Source organism: Acipenser ruthenus, chromosome 16, assembly GCF_902713425.1.
Source record: "Acipenser ruthenus chromosome 16, fAciRut3.2 maternal haplotype, whole genome shotgun sequence".
NCBI classification, from domain to species: Eukaryota; Metazoa; Chordata; class Actinopteri; order Acipenseriformes; family Acipenseridae; genus Acipenser; species Acipenser ruthenus.
The window spans coordinates 30,432,692-30,454,770 of NC_081204.1; the positions used below are offsets into that span (position 1 = coordinate 30,432,692).

The 22,079-nt window shown below is 42.2% G+C and overlaps 2 protein-coding genes and 1 non-coding gene across 6 annotated transcripts; 1 reads left to right on the top strand and 2 right to left on the bottom strand.

Annotated features, from left to right (window-relative positions):
* The first annotated feature begins 822 nt into the window (after positions 1-822).
* LOC117411935 (transmembrane protein 255A-like) lies at positions 823-14,340 on the top strand. Of its 2 annotated transcripts, XM_058989381.1 has the most exons (9): positions 839-1,481; positions 5,144-5,286; positions 7,357-7,419; positions 9,858-9,947; positions 10,162-10,221; positions 10,485-10,573; positions 10,756-10,921; positions 11,370-11,501; positions 11,595-14,340. In XM_058989381.1, the coding sequence occupies exons 1-9, from the start codon at positions 1,427-1,429 to the stop codon at positions 11,742-11,744; spliced, it is 948 nt and encodes a 315-aa protein (XP_058845364.1). In that variant the 5' UTR covers positions 839-1,426; the 3' UTR covers positions 11,745-14,340. The 2 variants fall into 2 exon arrangements, with proteins under 2 accessions (XP_034759460.2, XP_058845364.1); XM_034903569.2 differs by lacking the exon at positions 7,357-7,419 and having other exon boundaries at positions 823-1,481.
* LOC117412707 (U12 minor spliceosomal RNA) lies at positions 12,781-12,930 on the bottom strand. The gene has a single exon (XR_004660780.2). It is a non-coding gene; the product is annotated as a U12 minor spliceosomal RNA (small nuclear RNA).
* A 408-nt stretch (positions 14,341-14,748) lies between the features above and the next one.
* Positions 14,749-21,995, bottom strand: LOC117430440 (transcriptional regulator Kaiso-like). Of its 3 annotated transcripts, none has more exons than XM_034050461.3 (2): positions 21,777-21,995; positions 14,749-20,311 (listed from the first exon to the last, which is right to left on the bottom strand). In XM_034050461.3, the coding sequence occupies exon 2, from the start codon at positions 20,307-20,309 to the stop codon at positions 18,261-18,263; it is 2,049 nt and encodes a 682-aa protein (XP_033906352.3). In that variant the 5' UTR covers positions 20,310-20,311; positions 21,777-21,995; the 3' UTR covers positions 14,749-18,260. The 3 variants fall into 3 exon arrangements, with proteins under 3 accessions (XP_033906352.3, XP_033906353.3, XP_058845361.1); XM_034050462.3 differs by lacking the exon at positions 21,777-21,995 and adding an exon at positions 21,698-21,771; XM_058989378.1 differs by lacking the exon at positions 21,777-21,995 and adding an exon at positions 21,262-21,378.
* Between the last annotated feature and the right edge of the window lie 84 nt (positions 21,996-22,079).

Sequence of the window (22,079 nt, forward strand, 5' to 3'; positions counted from 1 at the left end):
CTCATATGCAGTAGTTTGCTAAATAAGACGAAGGTCAGTGAAGTCCAAATGTTTTCATTGTCCAGTAGTGCAGATTGGAGCCGGATAAACGAGGCAACCGGGTGCAATTTGGAGCTCGAATTCCCAGAATGGAATTTGGGGAATGCGCAGGTCAGAGGTGACGTAGCGTGCAAGTCAAGTCAACATAGCATCTCATGTCAGAGCAAGCACTTTCCCTTTACTCGTGTAGAAGAAATATCAATACAGGTTGCTTTTAAAATGTGTTAAAGGGCTCTTTTTAAAGATACGCATCCTTATACAACATTTCATTTAATACACATTTAAGAAGAGACCCCCTCCGTGTAACGGAGGCCGAAGTGTGATAACGTAACAGCTCAATACATGTTTTTTTCTTTGTGGCGCTAATGAACTTCCATAGCCATAGTTCATAAGTTAATGTTACATTCTGAAACTAATCATGTGAATATTTTACCGTAGTCTCCTTCCCTATCCGTAAAGTGCTGTTGAAAAAAAAACTCGAGTCTCAGATCCAACGATAGATGGCGCCAAAGTCAACAGAGAAATGTAATGTCAGCATTCGGTGAGAAATTACAAATACATGTAATGTAAATTGAAAATCCTATGGCGTATGATCGCATTTTCATAGCATTGTAACATATTTTTAAATGTATGAATATTTGTTTATATATAGTTAAATAATAATAGTGTCATGTTGCATTGTTTTGTGTTGTTAATGCTTTAAATTAAGGTGGTGTTCCCCTTTAAAAATAATATTCAAACCACATACAGTATACTTGAAATGGTTTCGCAACAGCAAATAACAGCTCAAAGAGGAGATGTATTTCAAAATAAAGAAAGGATACAACAACACAAAAAATACAGTACCAATTTTTATTTAATTTTGCATCTATTTACATTTTTTGTTAAAGATAGTTGGTCGTGGTTATGCATATTACAGGTATAATCTGTGGAGTTGTACCGTAAATAACAGTGTATGTGCTTGACAAAGAAGGCTCCATGACATTTTACGTCAATGAAGCCAACGCAAAAACAGAATGAAGCCAGCAAAAATGCAAGACAAGATATGTAATCATCTCATATTCATAATTCCACGGCTGCTGGAGGATTATCATGTGTTGTTAGATACAGACGCATGCTCAGTTCCCCCAGCTGCTCCATACCGCGCCGCTCCGCTTTCCTGGAGACCGGACGAGGGCCAGCTGTGAGAGCAGCGCAGTTGAAAATGAGACTGCAGCAGCGGGGAGAGCGACTGGCGCTGGGAAGAGTTGTCTGTCTTTATCGCTGAAAGACAGGAAGAAACCCCCGTTGACCGATGAGACGGGAGCCATAGGCCGCGTCTTTCAAAATACTAGAGGAATTCGTCAATGCGAAGAAAACCACAAATTAAAATCACAGGAAGGGCACGATGCATCCCGGACTGAGCCAGCGAGCTAGCAGAATGACTGTGCCCCAGTCTGATGGTAAGTGCAAGGTCAATACAGATGCAATGGGACGGAACCAGTGTGCAGAAGGTAGCACCATTGCATAGTATTGTGGTGTAGGTGTATTGCGCTGGGAATGGCGTTTTCATTAAAATAAATTAAATCAATCAATGCACTGCACGCATGCCTACATAACGACCCTTCATCTAAGTGTGCTATTGAATTGTGTGTGATTCCATATCCTCTGTATTTCTAACACGTGATGTTATTTGGGTGTACAGGAGTTCCCAGCAGGGTGGTGTAGGACCGTGTTGTTTACCGTGGTATAGTTTAGTACTGGAGGTTTATGGTGGCTGACTGATCTGTGAGGGACCTGAGGGCATTGGGGCTCGTGTGCACGCAGGCTGGCTTCTATGCTTCAGTCACTTCCATTCAATAAGAGGGGTTCTGTTTGTGTTTCTGAAACAGCAGGTTGCGGTGTGGGCAGGATGTGATGTCTGGCTAGACAGGAGGCTCAGGTGGGGGGAGTTTCCCCGTCAATTCAAGCCAAATGTGTTGGCGTGTGACTAGTTGGGGACTTGATTTGAAGTCTATAAATAGTAGCGATAAAGTTAACCCAAGACTGCACTTCAGGTTTATCACAGAGTGGAACAAGAGGGCAGAAATGAAAGCTGAGGAAATTTAGGTTTAGAAGGCAAGGTAGCAGGAAGCACTTTTTGAAACAGCCTACAGGTGACCTACAGTCATAGGATCTAGAACACTGGGAACATTCAAAATAAATAAATAAATAAAAACCTGCTCAATTGTGACCTTTTAAATGACACCCCCCTAGCAGGGGTGAATGGTGCTCTAACCAGGGTCTGATATTTATTTGTCTGTTGAGCGTGTTCACCTCTCAGAGTACAGTGCCCTTTTCAGGTACAGTAAAACCTCTGTTATCCAAACTAATTGGGATCAGGGGGTGTTTCGGATAATCGAATTGTTCTGATACTCGAATTAGGACAGTGACATCATTTTTTACATGAGTTCCAATCAAGAAACCACCTAAAAAGATCAAACTCCCCCATGTACCTGTAAATATGTAACACACGTAGTACTGCCCTGGTCTGTAAATCCCAGAGGTGGAGGGCAGGTTAGCCCTGTCTCTATGACAACGACACGGCAGATAAGCTCAGTACACAATTAGCCAGGCTAACAAGGGGCTTCCGGATAACAGAGGTGTTCAGATAATCGGGGTTTGGATATTTGGGGGTCAGTGTGAGATGCCTCTTTCATTTCTCTGATTCCCCTTCGAGGGCGGGACAGTGAGACAGCCCAGTCTGTAAACAGTATATGAGCACTTTAACTGGGTCCCAGAACACTAACATAATTGCATATATTAAATAGATAATATGCTGTATTTGTAAAGCAAATTAATAAACAAGCACATTTAAATAATGTTATATATAACCATTCATTTAGATGGGACCATCACACGAGTACAAAAGGGGGTGTTAAAGTATTAAGGGCACAACGAATTGACACAGTTAGTGTGACATTCCAGCCCTCATGCCTAGTCCATCTGCCATCTCCCTGTTCTTTCACAGCTCCAGTGATGTACAATGCTGCTAGTCTGCTAGTCAGGGATGGAAATAAGACTCCTATTGCATAGCAGTTTCACCCAGTCCAGGTATTATAGGGAGCATAACAAGCTCAGGTGTGTCTTTTAAACTCACAGTAATACCAGGAACGGATCAAACTGCTATGCAAAGGGAGTCTTATTTCCATCCCTGCATTATTTATGGATAATTAACCTTTTGTTTTGTACTTGCTTGTCCTTTCATCTGTAAATCACGAGACAGAAACACAAGAGAATGAGATCACCGGCAGGGCTAAAAAAAAACCAAATCTCCTACCTGGAAGCGTTTATTCAATTTCCAGAGCTAGTGAGAGAGGCTGAGGAGTGTGTCTTCAGTACTTCGTTGAACTCGTGTACTGTATATCTGTTATGGATCTGCTGGGATCGCAGTGAACCTTTCTTCTATGAAATCCTCCCATGACAAGGCTCCCAGTGCAGTAGGATTTATACTGTTGCTAAGGAAAATGTTTTTGTTGCTGCTGTAGAAATGCACATTTATAAACGTCATGCCAGTATAATCTAAGTCTCTTTCTTCAGCCCTGGCAGTAGCCTTGTTACTGTTTCTTCCCTGGTAGTTGCTTTTGTACTGGTGTAAAGACCCCCCACAAGGCTGCTAGCAATAAATATTGTGATTATGCTGTGATCGTGAAGCTCTATAAAATGGATTGCAGTTTACAGTTGGCATCGCTTGTGTAAATTTTTGTTGGAGTTTAGTGTAATCATGCCATTAGGTGAAGGGGCTACAGAAGAGTGAAAATGCAGCTCGGATGTGCACACAGTCATAAACATTTCATTAAAAAACGAACAAGCGCCTTTCTGCGGTTTGCAGCTCACGTGTGAAATTACCTGGGGGCCACCTGACAAACACGTGTCGGTATAGGGAGGCAGTGCGTGCCGTAACTGTAGATCTGTGCCCATTCCTCAATAACCACACAGAAGAAGTGTGTGCCACACAAACGAGGAACACGATGCTTTTACCACTGCAGAGCAGAAATCTAAAGGAGTTCGCTGAAGGAGGACGGGCAATAGGAACTGTTTAATAGCGTTTTAGTGTTTCAAAGCAAGCCTGACCAGTGTTTATTTGGCAAGCCAGGATTACGATTAGATGCCAGATGGAGCCTCTTACCCTTTCATGCATGAAATATCAGAAATCGCTGAACGAAAGTAGTTTTGGACACATAATAAAAATGGTTTTAATTGTATTTCATGGGGGGAAAAAATTGCATCCTCATATGAGGTCATGCATCTGTGTCTTCCGTATGCCCCCATGTAAAGACTAAAATATATAGTTTTTTATCCGTCTCCAAATGACATCAGCGATGCATGAAAGGGTTAATGAATACAGGAAACTGGAACTTTTTGAATCTGGCCAGCCCTGTTTTGTTTCCCTGCTAACCAGGAGGTCTCTGAAATCGAGCTGCAGAAGAGAGGTGGAAAAAGCTGAGATGTCTCTAACAGCACGTGGTGATTGGTCAGTTCTTTAGGTTCTAGTGTGTGCAGCAGTGCCAGGCAGAAGCAGACCCTGCTGTAATAGGAGCTGTTCCATTGAAAATCGATTGGAATGTGGAATCCTATCCACTCAGAGAACAGGGTGTGCAATCAAATAGAAACCTGCGCTATGTAGCACACACTTGTTTCTATACCTCCCTTGTCTGACATGTTGTCTGTACTATATAAAAGCACCTTGCTGTTACACGTCACTTTAAATCACAATGGGCAGAACTGAGATCTGACAGGTAGCAGTGATAACTTCAAATACTAGGTATGAAATGCTGATTTTATACAGGGAACCGTCTCAAAAATGAGGACTCTGTTCTGGAGAACAGGCTGCTACCAGCTTCCCTGAAGGAATTCAAGACAGTAAACACTGAGAAGTGTGCATGTGCTGTATCAACACATTACAGTCGAGTCAGTGCTTCACTTACTGCCAAGGGGGTGCTGCACCCTATTGACAGTGCTATGGCGTGTGTTTCATACCCGCACTCTCCTGCCTGCTTTCCCCAAACTAATCATTGTAGTTGCCTCTGTACAAATCGACAGTGTGTGCCTCAGATGTCTGCCTCCTTGTGTTTTGATTTGAAAGGTTTCTACGAGCGAAAGAAACGCAACTCCATCATGGTGACTGTCTCTCTGCTCGTCATCTCAGTGCTGATCCTCATCATAGGCGTGGCTGCTACCACCAGAACGCAGAACGTCACCGTGGGAGGCTACTATCCAGGAGTCATTGTAAGTAGTCCTTCATATTTCACAGTTGCCCCGTTACCTTCACAAGCAGTTCTGAAGTAGAGGTTATAACCTTCCTTTTTGTTAATGGAAGGATATAGGAAGGTATGTGGCTTCTGGCAGTGGTATTTCCTCACACCCAGAGCCAGTGAAAGCGTTATTCCGGGGGAGGGGTACTGCAAGGACTGAAGCTGTGAGGGGAGCAGCAGTTCTGTCTCATCACGGATGTGTACTACGATGCTGGACCGCTGGACAAGTTCAAAGGAGATGGTGCCAGCTTTGAATGGCCTGCTTGTGGTTCATCAAAGGAAGCTTTAATCACTGCATCAATAGCAGCTTTGTGTGACAGTGATGTAGTGTTCTGGCTGGGCACAGGCCCCGCTCATGTGGGCTGGCTGCCCTGCTCTGCCTTTCATCAGTGACGCTGTTATTGTAGTGCTCTGGAGTTGAATTGACCTGATCGATCCCATACATTCATTGTCTCCTGTCAAATGGGCCAGTGCGTGTACATTTCATTGTTCACCAAGGAAGCCTACCATGTGACACGTCATATATAGTAGACCCCGCTAACGATACAGCCACCTGAAGGTTGATTGTATCTGACGGAAATTATTTCACGTTACAATTAGCTGCGCCGTTTCATTGTTCTTATTTAACTATAGCTTAAAATAAGATTGCATTTGCTGCTGTAATACACAAGCTCGTTTTAACCCCACTATTCAAGGTCAGAGCAGCCAGATAGGAGTGGGGTGGGTATCTGCTTGATATTCTAGATTTATCTCTGTTGCACTGCAGCTGGCAGGCGTTCTTCCCATGGCTCTCACTGTATCGCAGCCTCAAGCTCTAGTCAGCAAAACCACATATTCTCCAGGTGTAAAAGCTCCTGTTCCTTCTTACCTGTCAGATTTGAATTCCAAATCCGCATTCCCATCTCAGACATGAATGTTACCAAGGCACTTTTTTCTTGTTTTTTAAACAATAACCGAAGCCTCAAGGGAGTGACCCATAAATCCTGTAAATCAACAATGCATTCTGGGTCTGGATTGCAAATACAACGTCTCCTCCATGAAATCCAGGGAAGCCCCAAGTGAACCCTAAATAAAGCTGAGGCAGGGTGGAGGAGGAGAGCCTCTGTGCGGAGAGTTGTTACTGCGATCAAGGATACAGATCACAAATGGGGCCTTAACGTAGGTGCAGGATGGAGCTCTGCAGCGCCCCCTGTATTTCACAATGCCAGCGTTCGCTCTTTCAGTGAATTCACAGATGGATCATGTTGACAGTAATTTGTGTTACATGGTACAGTAGAAGGACCCTTTACTAATTCACTGTTTTCAATATTTCTACGTCAGATAGCAAAAAAATAAAAACGAGGGGCCACCATATAAATCCCTGTTTTTATTTTTTAAATGACGAAAGCACGGCCGCTATATTAGGACCTTTGGAAACTCCAGTGCACTGTCTGTCACGATTAAGCTTGTCAATGAGAGGCAGCCGCGGCGCAGGAGAAACATCTAAACATTCGGTTCAGAAACTGCATCTGAGCTCCGACGCTGTAGATCACTTCTAAATATGGCACGCCCTTCTGTGCTGAGTGCTGAGCTCAGGCAGGACACTTTGTTCCCTCCAGTTCTATTTACTGTAGCACAGGGGCAACCGACCCTGTGAAGTAGTGCAATCTCAAAAGTGTTCATTGTTAACAAACTCAGACACTGTCTAGACAGGCTGGAGAGCCAAACAAACAAATAACCTGTAGAAAGACTGCAGGGAAAGGGATTTATCCAAGATCTACTACAGTAGTATGAGGCTACCATTGGTGGGATGGTATTTTTGGTTTACCAATGGCAGAGCTTGTTAAACTTCACTCCCGCTATAAGATGAGCAGTAAGCCAGTTTTTTTTATTCCTGTAGCTTTAAAACTTAAAATAAAGGACAGTAGTAGTGCATGACTCCTTTCAATAATATTCTTGCTCTGTATTTACATGGCCAGTGATACTGCTGTCATACAGTATGCGACAGGTCACTGCCTGCAAGTACCCTTTTAAATGCTTCTTGTTGTTTCTTGTTTTCTTACAGCTTGGCTTCGGATCCTTTATTGGAATAATCGGATCCCACTTGATTGAAAACAAAAGGCAGATGGTACGTCCTGCCTGGTTTTCTGATTTTACAGATCCGTTCTGCTGCTCAGTATTTACCACTGCCTGATTATTTGTGGTAAATACTGAGCAGCAGGGAGTGATTGCCGGTGCTTTAAGAAGGACGGAGTTAACTGTAGTTCAATGCTTGATACGGGGCGACTAGAAACGTTGAGTTGTGCTGCAAGACGTACCCGAAATAGAAAGGTGAAACTGGAGGAGGATGGCGTGGCTGCTGGGAATGTGAGGATGGAGTCTGGAATGAATGGGACTGCAGGAAACACAAAGAGCAGGAGCTCAAGCCATCAATACTGAGGCATTCGAGCAGATCCGTGTTATATGTGTGTGAATCCTTTCATGAATGAAATATCTGAAAAAACATGAAGTGCTTTTGGATAATAAATATATTTTTTCATTGCTTTACTGTATATAGGGGGAGCTTCCTCACTATCTTCTAGCCTCACATGAGCCGCAGGTCCTCATATAAAGACTAGAAGAGAGGTTTTTTAAATCGCCATGCAAGAAAGCATTAAAGTATATGTCACATTCATTTCTTACTTGCAGGTTATCCAGTTACGTGTGTACCTGTAGGGATCTGCGTTGTTTTGCTTACAGGATTATCTTCCAGGCTTTAATAACTAGTCCATGCTTCTGAAAAGACTCCCTAAGTCTGATTGCTAGAACGTGATTGATTGTCCCTCCCGGCTCCCTGGCAGGGTATTGTTTTCAGTGAGACGTGCAGGCTTGCTGCTCTGCTGGCTGCAGGTTTGCAGCAGAGGGTGGGTGTGGTGCAATGGAATGCTCCCTGCATGTATTTACTGAAAGGTACAGATTGCTCTTGAAGGGAACCAGCGTGTCCGAGCAACGACTGATCCCCAGACCGCTCAGGCTTTTTCTGTCTCTATGTAAACCTGAACTAACATGGTCAGCTGCTGGTTTATTGGGCGGAATAAAACCTGTTCTTGCAAGAAAGAGCCCCACTTAGTTCATTTAAACAGGTTTTACTGGATGTTAAAAGCAAGTGGCAGCAATCAGGGTTTTACAAACAGCCAACGCAAGAGACTAATATATTACATTGGCAAGTCGCCAAGCTTTTTTAAATAAAAAGAGATGTTGTAATCTATTTGACGAGGGCACACTCCAGGAGTTGACACAGCAGTAAATTTGAGTAAAAGCCACAAGGTGTGATTAAGATGTTAACAGAAATGAGGTTTCAGCCAAGCAAACAAGCATTATTAATACTGGGGGGGGGGGGTGTCAGCCCGGAAATATAGAAAGAGGCAAAGCCTGTACTTTACTGCAATCCTCCTTGGACACAACAATGATATATTGAGATTCAAGAAGCCTAAGAGATGGGCAGCCAGTCTGCAAGGATTTATTTATTACTAATAAATCACTTTAATGTGAGCATGACGCTCCCCTGTGGTTAAAAATAAATAAATAAAAAAAAGAGTATTATAAAAATAGCAAGGCCCGGATATGAGAGTGGATTCATTACTCGCAGTCCACTTACATCTGATCTGTGCTCATCCGTTTCTTGTTGATTTCAATGTACAGAATGGTTTTTTTAATGTTACTCATAATACTATCTCCTGGTACATTTGCACAGTGTTTTTTCCCATGCTTCCCCTAGTTTACCATTGTTCGCCATGTTTCGTAACATGCTGTACCATGCCTCTCTGGGCTTTACAGTGCTGACCTGTGCTGTACCATGCTTCCACTGTGCTTGATTACACTTTGCTTTTCCTATGGGAAACGTTTCTAAGGGATAGTATAGAACGTGAGTGATATGAGACTATTTCCTAGTGTGGAATGTAAGTAAATCTATGAGGGTATGTATGGGACGTGCCCTGTGATCCTCAGAAACAGCACACGTTGACATGCTTGTGCTTGTCTTGTTTTTCGTACTGCTGAATGTCTTCGGAGTGAGTTATGTTACACTGCTGTGTGTCTCAGCCCGGTTTAGAACGAGGCTGTGTGTTGTTCTGTTTGTCTCACCCCAGTAGAGGCTAACCGGGAATGGAGTGAAATTCAAGCATCAAGGGGCAAGGCAGAGCTCATGCTTCATTGTCAGAGCAAGTGTGACATCTAGTGGTAGATGTGTGTAATGCACTGTGTTGACTAAACGGGCAGGGATGTAAATAAGACTCCTACTGCATAGCAGTTTCACCCATTTTAGGTTTTACTATGAGCTTGATATAGTTAACAAGCTCAGGTGTGTCTTATTAAACTCGGCGCATGAATCAAACTGCTATGCAGTGAGAGTCTTATTTCCATCCCTACACTGCCTTTCAAATCAACAGATTGAAAAACAAACTTGCAGAACTGTGGCCAGTGTTAGAAAACTCTCAGAAAACAACTTGTGTTTTGCTAGTTTGATATTTAAAAAGCCCGACGTTTCCCTGTGAATGACGTGTCCTGTTTGTGTGCTTGTCCCTACAGCTGGTAGCCTCCATTGTGTTCATCAGCTTCGGGGTGGTGGCCTCTTTCTGTTGTGCAATTGTAGATGGAGTGTTTGCGGCGAGGCACATTGTAAGTATGTACAAACCAAACGGAATGAAGAGCCTGTAATGCTGCCAGGGCTTTGCCTAGCAGATAGGAAACGGGCTGGCCTCTCTGGACAAGGACAAGCTCTTTGGAATGCTTTGGGTAGATCAAGCATTCCTGAAGACTAATGCACAAAGCCTACAGTACCTCCAGAATATAAATATGTGTACATTTCTTGTGTTTATTTTGTAACCTCCAGGATCTAAGACCCCTGTATGCAGGACGATGCCATTACTACTCATCTGTTGAAGAAAAAGACGTAAGTTTCCAGCGACTGATGTTTCTGCAGCGATTTGGAGAACGCTTTCATTAGTACACAGTGGGCATGGAGGTGAAGCGGTGTAGCAGAGGGACGTTAAAGAAGAGAACCCAGTAGTTGCTTGACATCTCTTAGGTCTTGGTGTGTTGGTAAATGACCTGCAACCAGCATTGTGAGCGTGCATGAGTCTTTTGAAGTAGATATTTTAAGCAGTAAAGAAGACTTCACACATGCTCCGTTGCCTTGCTCTCTTCCCTCTTTAGGTGCCTTGTCAAATGTCGTCACGAGCCTCCTGCAGCCTCAAAGTCAAATCCAACACGTGCTACTGTTGTGACCTCTACATCTGTGGCAAGTATGTTTGCCCTGTGCTTTCCCCAGGTTTAAATCCCCGTCACTTCTATTCATACATAGCTTTATTTCCCAGTTTCAAGCCCATCTCAGCTCTAAAGTCATCATTGGTACATAAACGCCTTCTCCTTCTCTAAGCGTTACACTCCACTGTCCAATGGCAGCCTGTTGTCCATCTCTCTACAGATCTCGCAGTGAACTGGGGGCAGGATACCACGAGTATGTGGACGTTCAGAGCTGCCAGGACGTGATCCATCTTTACCACTTGCTGTGGTTTGTAACGATACTGAATATCGTGGCCCTGTTTCTCGGGATCGTCACAGCTGCGGTGCTTGGAGGATTTAAAGATATGGTAATTTAGTTCTTTAGCTATTTCAGCTTGTATTCTTGCATCCTCTCACAATGCCTGTCGCTCACAGGTGGGGGGGGCTCCATATTATTTTCAACTTCTGCCAAGTACAGGAAGCATGTTCTTAAATTTTAAAAGGCGAGTGACATTGTATGGATAATTACACAGAACCACTTAACAGGCTCAAAGAGAACGTTAACTGAAGATGAGATGCAAATTAAAAGCAGATTTGTAGTTTTGAAAATGACACCCTTACTACAGTGTTATAAGCAAGAGGCAGAACATTTGAAAGGCTTGAAATGATTTATTTTTAAACTAAAAGAATCGTGAATCAGCAGGAAGATGTACTGTTAAATATCCTAAATATATAAGTGTCCTTTCTGTTGTGAGGAACGTGTAAAGAGAACGAAGAGAGAGTGATGTTCAGTTTTGTGAGTGTGTGTTTTTACAGGGCCCTCCTCTCGCCTCCTGTGAGCCGGAGACACTGCCCGCCCCGATGACCTGTGAACCCCAACAGCAGGTGACCCCCTACAGCAGCTACAGCGCCCCACACCTACCCCCGTACACTGCCTACGACCTGCAGGTACAGCACTCTCCCGCAGCCACGGCTCGGATCAAACCTCCACTGGTAAGAGCAAGACACCCCCACCCATTAACTGTGTCCCTCTATTCCCAGAATTCCATCATCTTCCCAGCAGCCACTCCGTCAGGCCTTTCAGATGATTCCCAGTCGGGCTCCAGCTACATGTGGGCGTCCCCCGCCCCTCCGCGTTACTTCCCGCCCTACTTCTCTCCAGATGAGAAGCCGCCCCCCTACAGCCCCTGAGGACAGGCTCCAGACCTCCTCACGCATTGCTGGAGACACTGGCAGGAACTTTAATGTAACAGGGGAAGGGTTCTGCCATCATCATCCCTGCAAAGAAGACACTGTGATTTTTTTCTACAGGAATTTAATTTCGGAACTTTATAGACCGGAGCACCGTGCACGCTACTGTACAGTACTGTGGAGGCTTCTCCAATGATCTCACCGCTCACGACAGCGAAACCTGTCAGCAGCCTTGCCTGAGCTGCTTGTGTTTAAGTGGTTTTAAGGAATGATAACCAAAGCCTTCCATTTTCATTGCTGTGCGCTGAAGATCTTTTGGTTCTTTGCTTTAAAAAAAAAAAGTAGATATTTTAAATCCACTACTATAGATTCCAGGTACCCAAATGATCATTAAAGACAGGAAGAGGAGCCAGTGCCAAGAAGATGGGGTTTAAAAGACTTGGTTAGCATGCCTTTAAGGATCAGGGTTATTTCTGAACCTATTGATAGGAGGGCTTTACAATGTGAAAAGTAACTTTTATTGGACGTTTTACAAGCAATATAATAGGTACAGTATGCATTTGCCTGTCGTTGAGGAGTTCCCTAACCAGGTATACGAATAAGAAGACTTTCCTCCTCTCCAGCCACCATGTGGACATCTCCAGGTAGCAAGCCATGATGACGGCTTTTAACAGGACCTCATGGACAGCACGTCACTTACTGGTCTACAAACAGCCTTAAAAAAGACCTTTGACAATACCATTGTGTTAAACATCATCATAATAATAAACCACTGTATGAGGGGCTTTTACCGATGTAGCAGTTTCAAGACAGTGAAGTCCATTAACCTTACATTTCAAATGTGCTTTCTGTTATAACAGTACTGAAAAGTGCCAGAACTGTGATTCATGTTGATCCGCTCCATCTCAAGAAAGAGGTTTGGTGGAGGATTGTGCCCGCACTGCCGTTGAACTAAGATAGCAAATATAACGTTAGTTTGGAAACGTCTTGGCGCAATCCGGTGTTTAACTAGTTTTTTTTTTTTTAGGGTTTTAGCGGGGCAGATCGGTTCTCCTCGGAATCCCGCGAAAGTAAGCGGGTCACCTCGGGTCGACCTGTACCCTTTCAAAAATTTCTCACGAGTTTTGAGCGAGGAATTGGGTGTCACCCCGACTCATTATTTTCCTTACTCATTAGTTTAAGGCATGCAATCCAGTGTTTTAATTTGAAAGTGCTTAAGCTCATGAGTTAAAAGGTACAATGTCAAAAGTTTTGATTTGGTTATATTACAATGTCACTCAACTTGCTGGCTTCAGCACGTACATTGCTGCCATGTGTTATCATGTGGAAGAGCCCATGTGCTTATTTTGTTTCTTGATTGTTTTAAACCCTGGACTCCATAACTGGATATTACAATAAGCAAAAAAGTGTGTTTATAAATATCACAGCAGTATGTCATTTTGTTTGCATATACTTTGTAATAACACAGCATCTCAAGACATGGTAGAAGGTTACTGATGAACTCAGAGGGAAGAAAATATTGCTTTCCTTTAAGTGAAAATTCAGTTATTTAAAAGGTGTGCAGCAGTGACGACATCATTTAGATCTTTTATTTAACATCATGTAGTCAAAGAAACTACAAAATAATATCGCAAAAAGTCTACCGGAAGCCATAATACTAGTACAGTATTTCATGTTCCATTTAAAAATGCCATTTGTCAGCTTTTTTCGTTAAGTATGTGGGAGAACTACAAAGCGGTATGTAATTCAATATGTTAACGTATCATTATTCAGCAGGTTTCACTCGACTGTATGAGGCAGTCAGTTGATTCTATAGGGTGCTGCAAAACTTCTGGCCACAGCTACACAGTAGATTACATCAACTGGAACCTGTCATCACTAAAGAGTCTTGCACTGAAGTGGTCTTATCTCCCTGCAAGGAGTTTAAACACTCAGTTCATACCTCACCACTTACTTTTCTTACCTTTTCTCCCCCTTCCTATTCTGTGCATTAGTTAGCAGAAATAAGTAGCCTTTTAACATGAAAGAAATTGGGTAACTTCAAAAATTACTTTATTAAGAAAGCTGCCAACCACTACATCCAAAATGCACATATGAACATCCTCCTGTAGCTCAGTCTATATACAAAATAATTGGGGACTAGCGTTCTGCTAGCTATCTTATCAGGCTGTTCTCATTATGTCAGCAGGTTTTGTACCTATGATGTTACACACTTGATAAAGACATTCCTCTAGGGCTGGTTTTATTACACATTACAGCAGATGTTACATTATTGCAGATGTTTCACAAGCCGTGTGCAGACAGGCATTGTCCTGTTTGACGTGCCAGAAATGGCAAAATAGGAGGTGTTCACTTCTTTACTTTGCTGCTGCATGGTGATCTACACGTGAGTTATGAACCTGGAATGAAGATAGTCTCCAAAAATGTAAGGTTGTAAATGGTTTAGTTTTTTCACCCAAAAAGTGTTGAATTTTATTTTTTTTTCCATGCATTCTTTAAGGACTAGGCTTGCATTGTTTTCTCAATTTAAAGGCGTTTTCTAAGAACATGTGTCCGTTTATGTATAAAGGAATAAAACAAACTGGATTTATTATTATTATGATGTTATTTATTTTTGCTCGTGCTATGAAGAAATGTGTACTGTATGTTTTTTACAAAAATGACAATTAATTGAGATGAACATTTCAACTCTTAACATTGAGGTTACATTTTTTATTTATTTTTTTTAAAGATATCATGCTCCTCCACTGATGAAAGAATGTGTTTCTCTTCTGATTGGTTCACCTGTCCTCCCATGTTTTTTCCTTGGGAAAAGAAATGTCATTGCTACGGATACATACAGTGGATTACCTGGGAATTGTAAAAGTGTCCTGCGCAGAATGCAAGCCCAGTGCTGGAAAGCTGGAAAAGAACTCTGAAACCAACTCACAACAAAGAATTTCTGTATCGTGGTTTTACGAGATTTTAAGATGTTCCCCTTCATGACACAAACGCTGAAAGAATGTATATTCATAAAGTTTTATTTAAATTTTCGAAAGCACTAAGAACTATAAATAAGATACAAGAAACAAAACAAGAATCTAACTCCAAATACTATGTTAAGTAACAGGCTTTAGTACAGTTATTTACAGACGTTGTTTGAAAAGCAGAAGCACTGCTTTGACAGTTAATTTTGACAGTTGGAAAATGAGGCAAGCACTGTATTGTAGTTTAAACAAACACACACACACAAAAACAACTTGATCTGAAGTGCTTTCTACTGGCCAGCACAGGGTTACAATGTCACAGGCACATGTAGCAAATAGTGCTATAAATAAGGGTTCTTAAGCATCCAGTATAAATCACGAATGCACATAATGACCTTATTATCAAGAACATTCAATCCACTGACAACCTTCAGGCTGCCGTGTCATATTCTGCATGATTTTCTAACACCATGAATCTATATTGTCTCCCCACGCTAAATTGTACTCAGAATTACAGCACGGTCTTGGAGATGCATTACATGTGTCCAGCATACAGAATACGTTTCCAGTAGACCAGAAACCAGAGTCTTTTCAATCAAAATACCTAATCGTTGCTATTGAGAAGTATGGGACTTTTCACCCGAACTACAAGAAGCATTTCACCCAGAACCATACCAAGACCATTTAACAGTGCAGCCCTGCTTTGCTTGCCCAAATACCTTTTTAAAACAATCAAACTATTGATAACTTTGTTGCTACCTAAATTGCTTTAGGTATGACTAGCATGCCAGTGGCATACTACAAATAAAGTGTTTTGAACTCATGAAATCATGAACACATTCGGTGTACAAGACCTTTACAATAAAGACAACCTGAGGCTGCATGCCGTCCTCATCTTGTCTGGATTAGCCCAGCGCACTTATATATCACTCTCCCAGATCCAGACTGCCCTAGCTTCAGGGATCTGTGCATGCAGAGACAGCAGTCAGCCTCTGGGGGTGCAATGGGAAGTGTATTCATATGAAAGCATGATCTGTTATAAAAATAAAGTAAAGTCTGCTTGTTGTCACCACAGGATGGAGTTAGAATAAAAATAGCGGTGTCCTCTACAAAATGAAATCAATAACTTCCTCCATAACAAAACAACCATCCCTGAACCGCAGTGCCACACATTGCCATGCACCCATGCCCAGGGAACGTCGAAGCCGTTGCTGATATTTGATTATTAGTGTCCAGCCATGCATGTGTTTGCCTGGATACCCACTGTAAATCACATTTTTGTTCTCAATCCTCCTTTATTATTTTTGACACAGTTTAATGTTGAGATACAGTTCAGGTTTGGTCCGTTAGATCAGGGGGTCAGATTGACACAGGGATATTTTTTCAGCCCTGTTGACCCCCACCCGCAGTTACACGCTTTTTACTAATACAGTAGTAAAGTTACTGTACGTCATAAAGCAGATTCCACTGAACGTTCATATTCTACCAAAATATGAAAAGAAATGAAAATGAATTTAACATGGTGACAAATATGTTTGCTAAAATGGGCTTTTTCCATTGGCTGCACTGTAAATGCATTATTTCTTTAAGAGAATGATACTGTTTCTCCTAAGGGTGAAGTCAAATCCTCCTTTTCTGCACACATCAGATGCGGAGGGCTGTTAGTTACAGGGAAAAACACAACTATCACTATACGTTACATTTACCCCCATACATAAGCACTGGGCAGGTCAGCTAAGAATCCTACTGAATGCTAAAATTCATCCTCAAAACACTAAAGTAAAAAGTCATTGGAACAAAGTGCTAAACCTCAACTCTGCAACTGGGATATTTCACAGTGAAAGTTAGACAGAACTACATTTCCTATGCATGAGCCACATAGTGCCATATCTGGAATCAGGGTTTAGGTCAGCTCTTTTCCTACACGGAATTCAATTTTACATCAATACAATTAAGCACTTCAAATAGCTATCCCTTTTTTATTCCCTTCAGCTGATTTATCTTCTTTTCTTACACTCTACTGTACAGAACATTGTGTTACTTTGGCGGATCTACACTAATTGGCTTGGTGGCCTTAAGGAGTCAACCGGCTGTGAAAGGAAAAAAAAAGGAAGATAATATGTCAAATATCCAGCACCATGTTTCAGAAATATCCCCTTTTCAGACAGCAGACAGATCACTCCCCTTCTCTCTCTAACACAGCAACTACAATTCAAGATTAATTTCCATTATAAAAAGCATTGCCTACTCTTCAACATTATTCAAATAGTGTATATTATTCAATATATATATGCCGAACTGTTAATTATGGACATCAACCTGTGAACGTAAATAAACTGTATTGTACAGACCCTCTGTTAGGACATCATTCCTGCACTACTTACATCCTTACATGGCTTTATCAGTTAAAAAACATGAAAGCTGGATGTTTCTGCTAAACATGAAAATCAGGTAAAGCCATTCATGACCTTGCTTTTCTATTGAAGGAATAGGCTTACATAAATGCTGAACATGCAGAAGTAACAGTATGCAGTAATGGGTTCAAGACAGAAAAAAACAAACATTACATTTAATGATTTTCTTTTACAACTTGTATTCTGGACATTGCTGTTTCTGCTTTATTGTCTGTTTTTATTCTTAAGTTAATAAAAAAAATTTAAAAATGAATAGCACAGGCTTTAAACCAGTTTGATGACTCACTGACCCTAACCCACCGTCTTAACCATTCCGCTCCGGTGAACATTCAAAATACCCACCAAAAGTACACCGTATTACACCTTTCTAAACAGCTGAGAATCTGAAGATATTAAGAGAATAATGTTTTCACTCTGTGATGAAATACACCCTACAATTACCTAGTTTGAATGTTAAAAATATTTTTTCTTTCATAAATGTCTCTAAGTGTAATTTAGGTGATCTGCTACCTAAAAACTGTAAAAGCATCACTGGTAACCACAACTCACGAACTAGGATCAGAAAGAATTCTATAAATACTGGGTCTGGTTTTCATTTCACACCAGATTGTTTGACAGGTGCATTCTTGTATGTAAAGCAATTTCGTCTGCTCTCCGGTAATGCTGCGCTCTAAAATCATGGTATATACGGAAACCCAAACCTAAGATACTGAACTGCTGCACGTATCTCTAACAACTTGAAACAGTTGCTTCACATTCTAGGAAACCTATGCCTTGCAGTTCAAAGAGCATCTCATTTTGCAAATGCTTATCTTGGAATATAATCTGTAACTTGATTTCTTTTTTTTTTTTTTTCTAACCCAACTATGGATAACAGAACTTATTAAAAGAATACTTTTAAACAAAAAGTAACCAGCTAAACGTTATAGTTCACCTACCACAATTAAAAAAAGAGAGATTTAAGTGACCAAGGTTGCTTACTAAAACCTAGCTGCCTCAGGCCACCAAACCAGTGCTACGTTGAGACGTCCTACATACATGTGACTCAGATTCACACCCGACATGGTTTTAGAGTAGGAGTTTGTCTTGGACCACAAAGAGCAGAAAAAAAACAACTTGCTGTCTGCAAACTGCTTTCAGTAGGACTCTGGTATAACAAATTCAAACTCGGAAGTGCCTTCAGAGGGATGTACGTAAGTCGCTGGCTGCCCCGACCCAGGATGGACAAAAATATCATCCCAGTGCACTACCTGCTTGCCCGTTGCGAGCGGCTGGGAGCCTGGGCTGAACCCGGACCCCGCTTTGCTGGGATCCACATGGTACACGAGTCCGTCCTCGTTTATAATGGGTATTCCACCCGAGGGGTTGGAGACGTAGGAGTACGGCCTGAGCTGCAAGGATTTGCAAGGGAGCAGACGGTACAATTTGGATTCGTTGTCGTCCTTCTCCTTTTTCCCAGAGGGATCCTGGTTGTGAACGGACTTGCAGTGCGAGGACAACACCTGGTAGTTGATGAAATACTCTTCGCAAAGCAAGCACTGGTAGCGGCGCTCTCCTGTGTGATGGATCTCGTGCTTCGTTCTGTACTCGGCGAGAGCGAACACCTTGTCACAGTAGCGGCACGGGTACTTCCTCTCCCAGGAGTGGGTGTTGAAGTGCCGCCTCAAGCTCGTCAGGCACACGTACGACCGCTTGCAAACAATACAGATATAAAAGATCCGTCCGTCCATAATCAGCTCATAATGGTCATCGTGCTTCACTCTGATCTTTTTCCGGCTTGGGGAGGTGTCCAGCTCGTCACTTGCAGCCGTTCTGGATTTCTTCCCCCCACCGGATTGGGAATCTCCTTCCCCGGGGTCGTCTTTCACTGGAATGACGATGTCATAGGTGTTCTCTCCAATATTAGCGTACACCTTGCACCCAGTTGACAAAGCGTCGATTTCAGCACCTTTGTCCAAGGTTATGATCTTCTTCCCACCCGTGATGTTTTCAGAGTCCTTCGCCTCAGCGGCTCCATTTATGGAACGGCTTGCCGACCCTATGTCTGAGAGCTTGATTTTGAATTCCCCAGGTTTGCTTGCAGCATTCTCTAAGAGAGCGATCACCTGCTTCTTCTGGACTCCTCTGGCTTCATGGTTTTCCTTTGCTTTAGTGCTGGGGTACATGCCTGTCGGGGAACTAGTCACTGGAACTGGGGTGGATGGGGGGCTGCAGAAGCTGTCCCAAGATGAAGAGCCGGTTGGAGAGGCAAGATTCATGCTGGTGTCAGGACTTTCATGCTCCAGGAGGGAGGCGAGGGAACTGGAGTCAGGCTGGTTATGTGAAGAGCTTGTGCCAGGTGCTGGATTAGCTTCCTCCTGTTCACTAGTGGGTATTGTTACCACACTAGAGTTTTTCTCACTGCTGCCCTGAATCAACCTAGAGGAGCTAACAGGAGCAGGCGGACTGTTTTCTGCGGTCTCCTCTTCTTCTAGGTCGATAATTTCAGAAGGGTTGGTCTGACCTTGTGTCGCTGTGCTGTTGGACTGACATTGTGTCGCTGTGCTGCTGGATACACCAGATTTTGGGGGTGTAATTTCAGAGCAGAAGATGACATCGTCGCTATCTGAATCATCGTCAACAAAACCTTCGGACTGCTTGAATTCCTCGCTGGACAGAGAGAAGGCCTCAGTTATAATGGGCATGGCCTCACCACCTGCCTCTTGGGTAATTAGATCATTTTTGGCTGGGATATTTTGCGAGCCTGGGCCTTTGGATGCTGAACTGGAACCCACACCGTCCGGTACAGAATCTTTTGACAAACCAGGTAATCCTTTGACCTGGGAGAGGGGCAAACCCAGGTTAGCAATGAATTTGACTCCTAGCGTCTGACCAGACTTAATGAGCTCCTCCAGAATATCCGATCGGACCCGGATGATTTTTGAACTGTAAATGTAATTCAGTATTTCTTCAAAAATCTCCGCCTTTATGAAGTTAAGCTCAATCACCTGGCCAGCAACTGAAAAAAGCTGATGGAAGTAAGTGCTGGAAGACGACAGGATGTTTTTGTGGGCTCTGAATTTACGGTCCTGTACGATAATGGTAACATCGCAGAAGAGTCCAGTGCTGCGCTGCTCATTGAGAGCCTTCAAGAGTGTCCCAGAGTACTGAGAGTCAGCTGCTGAAATTAGCTTAATGCTCGCCATCCCTGCAAGTTGAAAGGAAAAATGTTGCATTAGCAGGCGTCTTACAGAAAGCATTACAAAATAAAAGGATCTCATAACATACCCGTAACATTTCAGTATAGGATGTCCACATAAAAACAAAACTTTACTTTTAAAAAGTGCCATGTACTTTCAATGATTATTTTTTGTACACATGCCTCAGTCCTATTTACTGCATATGAGCAAAATGCACACCACTGGCAGACAGACGGCCTGTGTTTATTCTGCAACGAAGTACTGGCACGTCAAAGCGCTGATGACAAGCTGTGTTATGGAATAGGAAGTAATAACAAGTAGTACATACAGCCCACTTCCTATTTGATTGATTGTTGCACTACAAGCTTTTTTTGATTTTGTAACTCATGCTAAAATCAAAAAGGTAGTAGTATCAATTTGTGAATGGATGTAATAGCAATTATAGGTGACTATGAAACCCATGTGTCTGTCAAAGCAACAGTATCTATCAGTCATTTGCCCAAATCCCATCTCCAAGCGTGCATATCATAAAGACTCGATCGGTATCGGTGAAAGTAATTTATTTTGGAAGTCCGTAGGTCAACAAAGTATTGTTAATGCATTTAGTACTGAATGTCTATCCAGCCTCGCCGATTTCCGTTCTTGTTTACTTTTGTTTATTGTCTAATTCCAGACTATGCTCCACAACGACTACGAATATACTTATTTCGAAGCTGTGGGCTAGACTTTTCCTAATAAAAATAATAAAGGAACATTTGTATTTTTAAAAAATACAAATGTCATCGCCTCCTACTAGAAATCTTCTAAACTATATTATAAACTGCGGTCCAATGCAACTTTTTTTTATAGATAAATAAACACACACATACATACATACATACACTGGACCTCGACATTCAATGAATACAGTACGACCTCACTAATACACTAATCGGTATTTCGAATCGTTTCCCCTCACCTTTGTTGATTTAATAATGAAGGCAGCTGGCGTAGTATTCTTGAACTTACTGCTAAACATAAATATAATTATTTCTCTATTGTATCCAAATCACAAATACCTCACAAAAAGACAACACAAAGATGCGAGCGGTTTGTGAACCCAGGGAAATACTGAGTTGAACAAGGCCTACTGCAGGCTTCCGAAGCCTCCCTGCTGACGAATACAAATCTAAACAAAAACACGTTAATTTCAGAGATGTTCTAGTTTATTGAAACATTTATATGGCTTGTGGGCGACTCGGACTGCACCTTGGGGGTTCATTCTTTTTAAGAAAAAAAAACACAAATATCTATTGATGACTAATAAAGAAAAAGCGAAGCATCAGAAAAGGAAACTGCTCTTTCTTCCTGGTTCATACGAGGTTGCGGCCTATTTGGAATTAAAATGCTTTCACCTTTTCATAACAGGAATACAGTCAGTAACCAACAGTCGTCGTGTTTAAATGGGGATGTTATCGTGTAGCTGATCGTTACCTGCAAAAACAGTCCTTCTCTTGCTCCTTTTTGGCACTATCCTCGGCTTCTACAAACAAAACAAAAAAAAAAAACCGCAGCCCTCCTTTCAGCAGCCGAAATGAAAGAGCTGCCACTGAATTAATCATGTGGGCCAGCAGGGATCGCTAAAGACACCAACTGAAACATTACAATGTTTAGTATTAAACAGTTAAAGATACTACAGTACTACAGTTGAACCTCTCAAGTATACAATGAATAAGAAGGGATTATTAAAAATACAGAACAGCAGTGAATTTAGAATGGCACTGTGCAAATCAACTC